This window comes from Notechis scutatus, chromosome 1 (assembly GCF_049901735.1).
Source record: "Notechis scutatus isolate UNSWTSFEM ecotype Mainland chromosome 1, rNotScu1.2, whole genome shotgun sequence".
Classification (NCBI taxonomy): Eukaryota; Metazoa; Chordata; class Lepidosauria; order Squamata; family Elapidae; genus Notechis; species Notechis scutatus.
The window spans coordinates 313,489,647-313,503,254 of NC_142009.1; the positions used below are offsets into that span (position 1 = coordinate 313,489,647).

At 40.7% G+C, this 13,608-nt stretch overlaps 1 protein-coding gene across 2 annotated transcripts in view; it reads left to right on the plus strand.

The window, feature by feature from the left end:
• The window catches only part of KCNH5 (potassium voltage-gated channel subfamily H member 5), a 219,131-nt gene that overhangs the window by 163,323 nt on the left and 42,200 nt on the right, over positions 1-13,608 (plus strand). For both annotated transcript variants that reach the window (XM_026670063.2, XM_087952312.1), the window contains exon 9: positions 6,286-6,538. In XM_026670063.2, coding sequence (XP_026525848.1) covers positions 6,286-6,538 — 253 coding nt within the window. The remainder of the gene's footprint in view (positions 1-6,285; positions 6,539-13,608) is intronic.

Here is a 13,608-nt window from a genome sequence, read left to right on the forward strand (position 1 = left end):
GTTTTTCCCTCCAAGCTTAAGCTGTACCCGGAGCACAATAAAGAGCTGAAACCAGTCACTGACTCCGAGCTTCCTTTCCTGCGACGGACACGACACTGGCGACGAGGATGGGATCCAGGGAATAACCACCGAGCACGTGTCCCGAGGAAGACAAAGACCGACTAGATGGCCAGTATCACCCCGCCCGCGCCGTTCAACCCGGCTACTGAGGATTGAGAATCGTACACGGACCGATTCCTAATGTTCCTCGAGAGTAGCAACTTGAAGGATGCGAACGGACAGAAGAAAAGAGCCATCTTCCTAACGCACTGCGGGCCCGCAGTGTTCAAGATGGCCAAAGCCCTCGCAAAACCCGCGGATGTGAAGACGATGGACTGGAGCGACCTCGAGCCATTACTTCAAAACCACTACGCCCCCGCCGTGCCCATCCTCATCTGGCGGGACGAATTCTACCGGCGGAACCAGCGGCAGGACGAGAGCGTCAGCGATTTCATAGCTGACCTGCGGGACCTAGGGGGCATGTGTGAGTTCCGGGACTTGGACGATGCCCTCCAAGACCGCGTGGTCCTAGGCCTCTGGGACCAGGCTCTGAAGAGCCGACTGATGGCAAAGGGCGACATCGACCGCATCCCCGTCATCGGGACCGGACAGTTCGAAGTGACCTTCAAGGGCCGCACCGCAAAGCTTCCCCTGACAATCGTGGACCGAAACCGACCCAGCCTCTTAGGACTCCAATGGTTCGCGCCACTTGGCATCGAGGTTACGGGCATAAACCATATCGCGGAAGCCAACTGGGAACAGCAACTGGCAAAGGACTTCCAAGAAGTGTTCGACGGCACCCTAGGCAAGTACCGAGGGCCCCCTATCTCCTTCAGTCTAGACCCCAACATCGCCCCCACACGCCTAAAACTGAGACGGGTGCCTTTTGCACTCCGGAAAAAAATCGACGAGCAGATTGACAAGCTTGTCAAACAGGGGGTCTTGCAACCAATCGACCACGCCCGATGGGAGACCCCAATAGTCACCCCAGTTAAGCCAGATGGGTCAGTAAGAATCTGCGGGGACTATAAGGCCACCCTCAATTGCGCCCTGCAACAAAGCGCCTACCCCGTCCCAGTAGTGCAACACCTACTACACTCGCTGGGGGGGGGCAAGGTCTTTGCGAAGCTCGACCTGGCGCAAGCCTATCAGCAGCTGCCGGTCGATGAAGAAACCGCTGAAGCGCAAACAATAGTCACCCACCGGGGAGCGTTTCGCTGTAACCGACTCCAGTTTGGAGTCAGCGTGGCCCCGGGAATTTTCCAGAGCCTCATGGAGAGACTGCTGCGAGGAATAAAAGGGGTGGTCCCCTATTTCGACGACGTACTAGTGTCGGCAGCCAACCGGGAAGAACTAGAGGGTCGCCTAAGGGAGGTACTAGAAAAATTCTAGGGGGCCGGGCTAAAAGTGAAGAGAGAGAAATGCCAGCTATGCACAGAGCAAGTCGAGTTCCTAGGGTACCTCCTAGACCGACATGGCATCCACCCAACCGGAGACAAAATCAAAGCCATCAAGGAAGCCCCCACACCCAAGAACAAAACAGAGCTGCAGGCATTTCTGGGACTGCTAAATTTTTACAATGTGCTCTTGCCCCAAAAGGCGACCGCGGCGGAGCCATTGCATAGGCTCCTGGATAAGACGGCCAAATGGACCTGGGGGAAACGTGAGGACACCGCATTCAGGAACACCAAGGACCTGCTCACCTCGGATGCCGTCCTCATACAATATAATGAGACCCTACCCCTCGCCGTCACATGCGACTCCTCACCTTTTGGCGTCGGCGCCGTCCTCAGCCATACACTTCCGGACGGAAAAGAAGCACCCATCGCTTTCTTTTCAAGAACACTCAGCAAACCAGAAAGGAACTACAGCCAGTTAGACAAGGAGGCCCTGGCCATTGTTGCAGCAGTAAAGAAGTTCCACGAGTACCTCTACGGCCGCCGATTCACCATTATCACAGACCACAAGCCGCTGCTGGGAATCCTGGCTGGGAACAAGGCCACCCCGAACATCCTATCCCCCAGGATAACAAGGTGGTCCGAGTTCCTCGCCGCCTATGACTACCAGCTCACACACCGACCTGGTAAGACGATCACCCACGCAGACGCGCTGAGCCGCTCGCCACTACCTAGACACTGACCCAACCCCCACGACGACCACCCTCAGCATAGAGGCATTGCCCGACCTACCCATAACCGCATCAGACATTGCCCGAGAGACTAATAAAGACAAACGTCTGGTGCGGGTATTACATTGGGTAGAAAAAGGGTGGCCGGAAAAAGACAACGATGAATCATTCAGGACATTCCGAAACCGGCAAACAGAACTGTCATTACAGAAAGGTTGTTTGTTATGGGGAGACAGGGTGGTCATACCAGAAAAATTGCAAGGGAAAGTATTAAAATTGTTGCACGAAGGGCATCTGGGCATCGTGCGGACAAAAGCCTTGGCCAGAAGTTACGCTTGGTGGCCAGGCATGGACAAGGAGATCGAGGCTTGGGTGGCCAAGTGCTCACGCTGCCAAGAAACCAGACCAAATCCTCCCGCCGCACCAATCCTAGAATGGGAAACCCCCAGGGGGCCATGGTCCAGGATCCATATAGACTTTGCCGGGCCCACAAAAGGAAACACATTCCTCATCACGGTGGATGCTTACTCCAATTGGCTGGAGGTAAGCAACATGAAAACCACCACAACAGAAGCTGTCACCAAGGTACTCAACAAGCTCTTCGCAACCCACGGCCTCCCTGATGTCATCGTGTCAGACAATGGGCCCCAATTCACCTCGCTAGAATTCGAAAAATTCCTAGCGGAACGGGGCATACGACACGCACTGACAGCGACGGCACATCCGGCGGCCAATGGTAGGGCAGAACGGATGGTTCAATTTACAAAGAAAACCCTCCAAAAAATCGAACACGGGGACATACAAGAAAAAATAAATAAAATGCTCCTAATACAACATATAACCCCAAACACAACGACAAACAAAAGCCCGGCAGAATTACTGATGGGGAGGAAACTAAGGTCCCCACTTGACAGACTACACCCCACATACAACCCGGAAAAAACCCCCAGACTCATCAAGCAAGCACCGGGTTTTTGCACCAGGTGACGCAGTCTATGCAAAGAACCTTTCCGGAGACCCACTATGGGTACCGGCGACTATAACCCAACTGACAGGCCCCCACTCCTACTGGCTGCAGACAACCGACGGACAAACATGGAAACGCCACATCGACCAATTAAGATCAAAGACAAGAAACACAACCGACACGCAATCAAACACAGACGACCCCATTAACACAAACCAAGAGGGGAGGGAATATACAGGGGATCAAGAAAGAATAGAAAATAACCAGCAATACTCACCGGTTAACAGCCAGCTCGAAGCCTCACCAGGAAGAAACAGCCAGGCCAGCTCAACCAGCCCGGAAAGACTAGGCGGGAGCGGCGAGAGTCGCAGCTCGACCAACCCGGGTAGACCGGGAGGGAGCTGCAACAAGAGGCCCGGCGACACCTTCCAGGCGGTTCCATCAACGAGGCCAAGAGAAACAGAGGTCCCGACCGAACCGGCCGAGAGCCAAACAACAACTAACCTGCGCAGGTCCAGTAGGCAAGTACGAAGCCCCGCCTACCTACGGGACTACGTTACGTAGGACCGAACCAAGAGGGGAGGGGTGTTCTGTACAGTCATTTACATACTCGCAAGCCCCGCGTTGCGATTGGCTAAAGCGCGCGGCGACCGGATTGGTCGAGCGAGCCTCACTGATTGGCCCATTAGGAATCCCCCGCGATTGGTGGAAACTAATCGCAGGAAATTTGAAGCGGTGCCATTGGCCGCGGCTGCCGCGGCTTGGGAATAAAAAGCCGCAGTTTTTCCCTCCAAGCTTAAGCTGTACCCGGAGCACAATAAAGAGCTGAAACCAGTCACTGACTCCGAGCTTCCTTTCCTGCGACGGACACGACAGATTGGAAAGAAAACAGAAAATTAAGAAGGAAAAGGCTTTTTACAAACTTTAAAGAGGATTGACAATTACATTTTAGCTTCCGTGCAGCACAGAAGGTTGAAATGTCAGTGAGAGGAAGAGGAAGGAATTTATAGCAACCTTGTGATTTGGAGGACTGCTATAAGCAAAGGTTGAATGTAGAGATTAAAACCATTTTTGTCTAGGTCCAAGTGGGAGCAAGTCTGGGGATTTCACTGCAACTGATCAAAAGCAGGAAGGAAATCTGCAGACTGTTACTCCAAATTATTACTGTTCTTATTTAACATATTACCAAATGAAATAATTATACAGAAATCAGAAAGGGCCAAAAAAGTGTCTCTGCTCTTCAGAAACATACAAAATGAGAGATCTTTTTGCCATTTTAAAAAATAATACAATGCAACTTCTGTTCACCTTCAAATCTAATCCATTTTTTAAAAAAATATAAAAGTTGAATTAAATTTGGATAGATTGGAACTTTGTCCCCAAAATGGGCAGAGTGGACCCTACTGTTGTCTTGTGATACCTAACTGACCAGCCAAACTCTAATTAATAGAACTTCTGTTTGAAGACATTCTTTATTTGAAAGGCTGTCTAGTCCAAATTCATTTTCAAACTTATACACCTAGAATAGACAGCAGAGCCTTTTAAATTTATCTGTCAAGAGTTAGAACAGTCATTTCATTGACATGAGCAAAAGCCTGCTCTACTATAATAATGTGCATTATATTTCAAATCAAACCATAATTTGAATTTATAGATTAGTTCAAATGTGCATTCTAATGGAAATCTTGTTTTCCTTTGATAATGTGCAAATGACAATTTTGTAGATGAATTTTTGGAGATTGAAAAACCATTCTTCCTGCATTCTGCCTCTTAGTCTGCTTGCTCTGTCTGCCTATTGAAAGGGACAGTTATAGCACTCCCTTACTTTACCCACAACAAGAGCTCTATAAAAATGAGAGGTGATGATTTGCCCACACTTGTTCCATGGTTTTTTCATGGTGAGGTTGGACTGAAGATAGTGTAGATAGTCCCAACTCCTGCCAATTTCACTCAAATGACATTGGCAGGAATTAAGTCAGGAATTAAGTATGACTATCTGCAGAGGTGGATTTTAACATTTAACACAGCATTTAGCTATGAGATCACTAGGAGCCAAGCCCAGTATGATGGCACCTAACCATCTGGAGGAAGAAAAAAAATGTTACTGCAGACATCTGCAGAGTAATGTCAGTAAGGGATAGATTTACAATGAAAAGCATAATAGGTAGCTGAGGATCATAGATCTAAGAATGAAGAACCCTCAAAGCAGCTTCTGGCTACTACTGGACAATTGTTTCTTTCTGTGTCTATCCCAAATCCTAAGATTGATGAATAAATTAAGTTGTAGATTGGATTCTATTTCTATTAATTGAAACACTGTTTTTCAGGCATTCCTTTAAGAGCCTGCTCATGCTGCTTCTGTTTTTAATCAGCTCTTAGATTGTTTTGGTGCTATTAATCTGTTCTTGATTAGTTGCAATTTTATCTGAAACCATTCTTAAAAAGAAATCCATATTACAAACAAAAAAGAAAGAAAATAATTAAGAACAAATTGGCTTTGGAGAATTAGGGAATAGAGACTTATTTATCCAAATATTTACTGTATGTGTTATTTGAAAGTTAGTCCTGCTGAATTCAATTAAGTGTTAAATGTTTTCATTTTTTTCATTTAAACTTGAGGATGGCACCTCCCCAAAACCAAGTATTCTGAGCAACTTACAATATAAAAGCAATTCATCTATAAAATAAAACAATGGAGATTTAAAATCAATGTGAAGTTGATTGAAGTTACAACAAGTTTCATATTGATTATATATGAGTATATGGGGAAGAAGTGTAGTCTCTGCAAAATATATGCACAACTATTCAAATTCTTGGTTCCAACATTTTTTTTTGTAATAATTCATCTAAAAGCATTAAGAAAAATTATCATCTATTGTAGTCTCTGTAAATGATACATTTACAATATGGTCAGGTAATACTAGCTTGTCTTAAAAGATTTGATTAAGTAAGTATTTTGGAGCTCTTTAAACAATATAATGTATGAGGGTGGAGGTTCATTCTCCAAGCTTGTGGGTTGGTTTCTACCCCTGAGCTACAGATATTTGGCATTATCACAAATATAATGTATTAAAATAGTTATGTATGTATGTTAACCTTCATACTGTCTGTTTAAATTACACTCATTGTCATGTTTTTCCTCTCCCTCCAGGTCCTTTCAATATGTCCCAAGGACATGAGAGCGGATATTTGTGTGCATCTCAATCGGAAGGTTTTTAATGAACATCCAGCTTTTCGGCTAGCTAGCGATGGCTGCCTGAGAGCACTTGCAGTGGAATTCCAGACGATCCATTGTGCTCCCGGAGACCTTATCTATCACGCTGGTGAAAGCGTAGATGCCCTCTGCTTTGTTGTCTCAGGATCATTAGAAGTCATACAGGATGATGAGGTGGTGGCCATCTTAGGTAGGATGATGAAGTGGTGGCCATCTTGTATGGCCACTATTACTCTGATACCAATGGGGCATTTTTGTACACTTTAATGTGATAAGGCAATTGCTTGAAATGTCAAGGTGGTACTATTGCCCAGTTCTTGTTGTTTAGCAATTTCTATTTAGAAATGTTGTTATAAGTAAAATCCATTGATACTTTATTTTTTGACAAACTTCCAGACTACAAAAGTTTAGACGGTGTTTGAATCTATTTCTCACATTTAGCTATTGTGATTAATTTTTATGTATTTTTATATAAAATAAATATTCATATCTTCCGTTTCCCCCGAAGGTTCATAAATACATTAAATTTTCTCCCTTGGTTTTTAACCACAAGAATCATGTAAGGGCTTGGGCTGAAACAGCAATTAGTCACCTAGGAACAAAAATTGATCAGCCTACTTCCCCTGCCCCACCCACTATCATGGGTCACATGATAGTGGTATTCCAATATCACAGGGGTTGCCACAAAGAAGAGGGAGTCAGTCTATTCTCCAAAGCACCTGAAGTTAGGACAAGAAGCAATCGATGGAAACTAATCAAGGAGAGAAGCAACCTAGAACTAAGGAATTTCTTGATAGTTAGAACCATTAATCAGTGGAACAACTTGTCTCAAGACGTTGTGAATGTTCCAATGCTGGACATTTTAAAGAAGAGATTGGACAACCATTTGTCTGAAATTGTATAGGGTTTCCTGCCTGAGCAGGGGTTGGACTAGAAGACCTCCAAGTCCCTTCCAATTCTTTTATTCTGTTCTGTTCTGTTCACACCAAATTTGTTTACTCTATTAGTAAAAGTCATTTTAAAAAATCCTTTTTTGTGCACTCATACATTGTGAGAGCATAATTATTTCAAACTAGTAATGGGCACAAGGTTGCTTAGATGCAAACATTAATTGTTGACTGTTAGGAGCTGCACATAATTTTCTGTTCCCGTTTATATTATGCACAATATTAAATACAAGAATAGAAAGAAAAGAAAGAATACATGTTATTTTTCTCCTGCCCATGACTTGCTTTAATATAGTAATTAGCTAGAAATGTAACATGTTTAGCTATTGCGTGAGCTTGCTAATGCTGTGGTAATGAAGTGTGTGTGTAATATAATAATCGCCTCCCAAAGGAAACATCATAAAGTATGCTGCTCATCCCATCAAAATGAGAGACATCATTCTAACACTAATCCATCAGAACAGAAAGAATTCATTCATAAATACTGTGAATTGTTTGCTTGGTATAATGTTGATTTTCATAGGGAAAAAATAAACATACCCATCTCATTTAGATTTAACAATGGGTAAAATGACATAGTCTTTACTTGGAGAAAAGTTTAAGTCTGTTGATGGGGAATGAAAAGTCCACAAGCCTTAAAGTTGTCAAGTTTAGGGACCCCTGCTTTACAGCATAACTTTCTTTGGGCCAAGGCCACATTTGATTACCTGTTTCCCAAAGTAAAGAGCCAATAATAAACATTAAGATTTGTTTAATTCAATTTAACTATAAGCTTAATTAAAACTAGATGGATCAGTTAAATACAGTCATTATGCTTAAAGCCTATGTATTAAATAACTATACATATTAAATAAATATATTAAATAAATATCCTCTTTCTTCATTTCAAAACTTACAATTTGATAAGTAATTTGGAAAATCTTTGATGGCTACATTGAGGATTTCAGAGGCCATGAGATCCTGGGATCTAACATTATGCAGAATCATCCTAATGTGTTTTTTTTTTTTTTTTTGGACAAATTTTATTAATTTTTTAAAAACAATACGCAAACAAACAAAACATAGGATGTAGTAACATAAAATATCTTTTCTAAAAAAAAACAAATAAAACATCTTATTTAAAAAGAAAATAATTCCAAATTATCACATTTCTATAGAAACACAATTTAATATATATACTTATCTTATCTAATCAACTTCATATCTTTTCCCAACTTCTCTTTATTGCTCCCTTTCCTTCTATTTAATTGTATTTTTTTTGCCTTGAATTATATTGTATATAATTTCATTAGTTCTCTTCCACATCCTTTCAAACATAGACAAACATTACACAAAACATAAATACATAAAACTTCTTTTTGGAAAGCAGCTTACCCCGGGTTAAATCTTTTTGTACAGACATAAATCAAATTCGTACTCACTTAATATACTATTTCATATCTTATTTAACATTCTATATTTTCTATATATTTTCTCTCTCCTATTCACTCTTTTAATTCTATTTTATTTATTTCATCTCAACTTAAATAATTATACTTGCATCTTTTGTCCGTTCTCTTTCCATCATCTATTGATCCTTTCTTTCTAATACAATATTTCTCCTGTAAACACTGATTGAAGGATGACAACTTTTTATTTTCCCCCTAAATTTAACACTTAAAATAATACATATTTTCCATACTGATTCTGCTTCGTACATCCTGTACTACATTTCAAAATAATAAAACAAGCAAATAATATTAAATTTAATAAGTAATAATAAAACAAAAAAAAAGGAATATTGAATTTATGATATAATAAGAACAATGTTTCATAGGAAATTAAACTCTATTCTTAAATCTTAAACATTTTCATAGCTTCTCTTTAATGCATTATTAACTCATATAATATTTTAATTTTCTAACTCAGATTCAAATACTAATATCTACAATACAATCTTATGTACTTTTGCAGAATCCTTTTTATAAAATTATATCTTACCCCTTATCTCTGAAAAAAACCTGTTTTTTAACCTTTTGGTTAAGACCTTTATGACTTCTCTTTCCTTTTTCCCTTCCTTTCTTGTCAATTCTAGCTTTTTGACACCCCCATCTCTCAAATTTCACTCTCTTAATCTTCCCTCTCTGTTGTATTTCTCTTTTCTGTTGCTTTCTGACATCATATCAATTTTTCATCTTATTTTTCTTTTTCTTGGTTGCTTTTTTGAGTCCTAAGTTCACCTTTTCCTTGCCCCCCTTTTGCTTTTCTTCCTCCACTAAGAGTATCTGTCCATTAAAGATGGCTTCTTCTTCTTCATCCCAGCCTTCCTGTCATTGTTGTATTTCTTGATAGGTAGAGATCGCCATTTCTAAAAAGTGAAAAATAGATCCAGAAGAGCCCTTGTCTTCTTGTTCCTCTTCTTTCAATTTTTGAAATTCCATTTGTAATTCTTCAAAAGATAATGCCATTTTTCTTTTTTTTTTTAAAACAACCCAAATGTCTTTAGCCTTTCAAGAAATAGTTCACAAAAATCCCAAAATCACAAAGCAAACCAAATCAAAGCAAACAGTTTCATTTAGCACTTTCTATATTTTCACTTCCTAGGGTAGAATTCAAATACACAGTTCCAAAATAATCTTCTAGAAGTCATAATATCTTTTATTTCTGATCTTATAAACTTAAAGCAGTCTCCTTCAGTACAATCTCAAAATAAGTCTTTACCTCTTCCCTTCCACTTATAGGAAATAAAAAGAATTTTAGGTTTTTAATTCCAATGTCCAGAAATCCTTTATCCCCTTGGCTTTAAATTTCAAGTTAGATTACCTTCTATGCCCAAGTAGGTTTTCCAGATTTCCATCTGCTGTTTCTGTGGGAAGGGAGAGTGAAAGAAAATAACTTTCCCTTTCCAGCTTTGTTCTGCCGCTTTTACAGTCTTCTTTGGGAGACAATGTATCCTTCAAACGATTTAGTTTCCAGGGTGTTTAGAAGTTTCTGTTGTCCCGGTTCAGCCAACACTTTCGCTTTCTCCTACTTCCTCCAGCACGAATCTTACCCAGCTGCAGGCTTCTTTGTGGCGGCCATTGCTGACTGCCGCTCCTCTGCCTTGGGAAAAAGGGGTTTTGCCGGCTGAGGAGTGGGTTTGCAATACCCCCAAGCCCCAATTCAGATCCCCTCTCTCTTTGGCTGCCTCTATGGGGCAACCATATCCCCCAGATCCGTTTGGATCGGAGGCACCTCGGCAGCGAGCGCTGCAGGAATCGCGGAGGATCGCAAATTCCTGCCGCCGCTGAAGCCTTGCAAAACCGGACCACAATCATCCTAATGTTAACTTCCCTAGTAAAGCATTTTTCAAAACAGGGAGTGCCAAAACATTTATTTAAGGGTTACTTCTCTCACATGGTACTGTTTCTCCCTCATGAGGCTGATTTCAGGTGGGATTTAGGAATCATCCTTATTTGATCTTCTCATTTTTAAAATCAGTTGTGTGGGCAAAATCAGTCTCTGTCCTGAGGTGATCTAGCTTCTCTTTTAGTAAACTTGGTGGCCCTCAATCTACTTTAAACAATCTGCAAGGAATCAATCAATCTTTCCTCAAAGGAGGATCCTTCTCTCTTTTCTGTCATCCTGATGACAAATGAAGAACAAATGAGAGGGAAGGAAGAAATGATGAGAAAATGAAAGAGATTGAAAAGAGAATGGAAGAAAGAAAAAAAGTAGAAAGAGATCATGGCCATAAGCACTTTAGTGTCTGGGCTTACAAGAGTATTCTTCACTCATGTTCCTCAGATAATGTGGCTCTACATAGAAACCAGTTCTTAGAATTGTTTTAGCCCTATTATTTCCCAAGAGTCCATTGATGGATTACACCCTGTTCCTCATAGTTATAGTTAGTTACTTTCATTTACCTTGCTGTAGTTACCATACATGAAAGTCATCTAAAAAAATAAATAAAAGATGTGTACAAGAGCAAGCAGAGCTGCACATTTTCTGCTATATATAATGTCACATTTTTACTTGGGGGAGGATACTCCATCCTATTAGAAAATATACAAACTAAGATGGTTGTAGAATAAAATACTTTAGATAGAATGTGGAGATCTAAAGCTTTCAAGTGCACATCCTTCTTTCTAATTTGGCATCAGAACGGTGTCACGTCCCATTTATTTACAAGCAATTAGCAAAGAATGAATGGAATACATCTGTAGAAGCAGAAATTTCTACAAAAAATGTGCCTATTAGGGCAAATTGTGTTAAAATGTGCACAAAAAGGGAAACTTAACAAGAGAAAGGACTACATTTGAGTGTGTATGTTAAATCACAGATCGATGTGGAAATTGGATGGAGCAGAGTTGGAGTGAGACCAACTAAGATCAAAATTAGACAAAATTGTCCATTACTGGTTTATATTGATTTGATATATTAGATGGCAGTTGCTTTCTGGAGATAACAGCCAACTAATGCCTATACTTTTAGGGGGGAATGATTTACTATGGACCAACTAAAGATCTTTTGCCAAATAAATGCTGACTTTTAACCAATTGCTATTAATTCCTTTGCTACAGTTTGCTATGGAAACATATTAAGACTAGTAAATTTTAGAGCATATTGAGTAAAGGTGTCTGCTTCTTTTGATATATGGAATAACTTAACATTCATAGGGCATTATAGAGTACAGTGTTGGGACTTTGTTAGAAACCAGATTTTTTTTTTCAACATCACTAGGTAATTGCTGTTAAAGGAAAAAGTCAATAGTCCCACAATTGCCTTGATTAAATAATGTCCAGTTATGCTTCCTAAACATGCCAATCTAAGAAGCATTCCTCCAAATTGCCTTTGGCTGCAATTCATATTCTTCTGTGTTGTGAAATGAAGGTAGGAGGCTAAGTATCACACTTTCCTATTGCAAAGCAAAGGATTGGAGACATTTATACATTTGTAAAACTTTTGTTCTGCTGCAGTGGCATGTGGAAGAAAAAGAAAAGGATTTTAGTTTCAGTGATTCACAGCAGCCTGTAATGAGCTACCACCCAATTGCATTTAAGTTAGTGCTAAAGACATCTAACCTACTGGCCATTCTTTTATCTTATGAAGGCAAAAATCCATAAATTCATTTTCTCCAGAACATGCATGATTGTCATACATTTAGCATGTCCACATTCACCTTTGTTTCCATATGGATTATGTCCTCAAAGTTCCAGTGCTAAGCTAGCCTGGGTCTTCCATAACATTTCTGCTGCTTATTCTTGGGTGGCCCAGACCTTCTGTGGTACCGGATCCTTTGAGACAAGAAAAGTGATAATGAAGCAAAACAGACAGTGACTTCCTAAAGCATAGTCAAAGAGAGAAATGTTAAACCAGGGCTGTCAAACACACAGCCCATGGGCCGGATGCATCATGCACTGGCCATGCCCATGCCCGGTTTAGTGAAGAGGAAAAAAGTTGTGATATGTCACATGATGATACCGTGACGATACGAGTTTGACACACTTGTGTTAGACTAAAGATTCAGATATAACATTATTATGTCGCACTAAAGCTTCCTGTTCTCCCAAGCCTAGCAAGTGTTCAATTTAACACCTGTAAAGACAAGCCACTTTTTAAAGATACCAGTAGACCATTTTGGTTTGGCACCTTGATGCCCTTGAGGAAAGAATATGGCATGATTTATTAAGTTATATTAAGTGAAACAAATTGAAGAGCAAATGGTGTATATTGATGTTCAACAGTAGTAATTTTGCTTTTCTCCCATGTATTTCAACATTTCAACCTTTATTTGATCCGTGACTGATAAGAATTTCAGTCCATCCTAGCTTCAATAGAAGCAGCTTTAATTATCTTTCACTCTTTTCATCATCCTGAGTAAACCACCCTGTGAATTACTTATTATGTCACCAAGAATTCTGATAGAAAATATAAATTGATCTCAAAGGGAATTGCGCAATAAAGAGTTTGACTAGGCCTTCTCCTTAACGTACTTTGTCAAATTGCTTAGCTGCAGTGATTCATGAAGCTGGTTTGTCTTTCAAACAACAGAAGAAAGCTGGTTGGCAGTGGAGCAGCTGCAGAGATGGAAGAATCTGTGCCAGGGGAAAGAGGAAAACATCCTCCCATCCTTGAGTTAAAGTGCATGAAATGGTAGAGACAAAGTAAAAAAAAACTGTTGGGAAGCACCCAACCTGACAGGTGAAGCATAAAAGATGACGTGCAGAGCTAATTTAGAGTCCCTGCACAACTCTAAAAGGGGTAGAACCAGCCTTCCCTGAATTCCTGGGAGCCTCATCTAATTGTCAGAAATGAAAGCAAATATACATGTCCCAGGATAATGTTGCAGGAT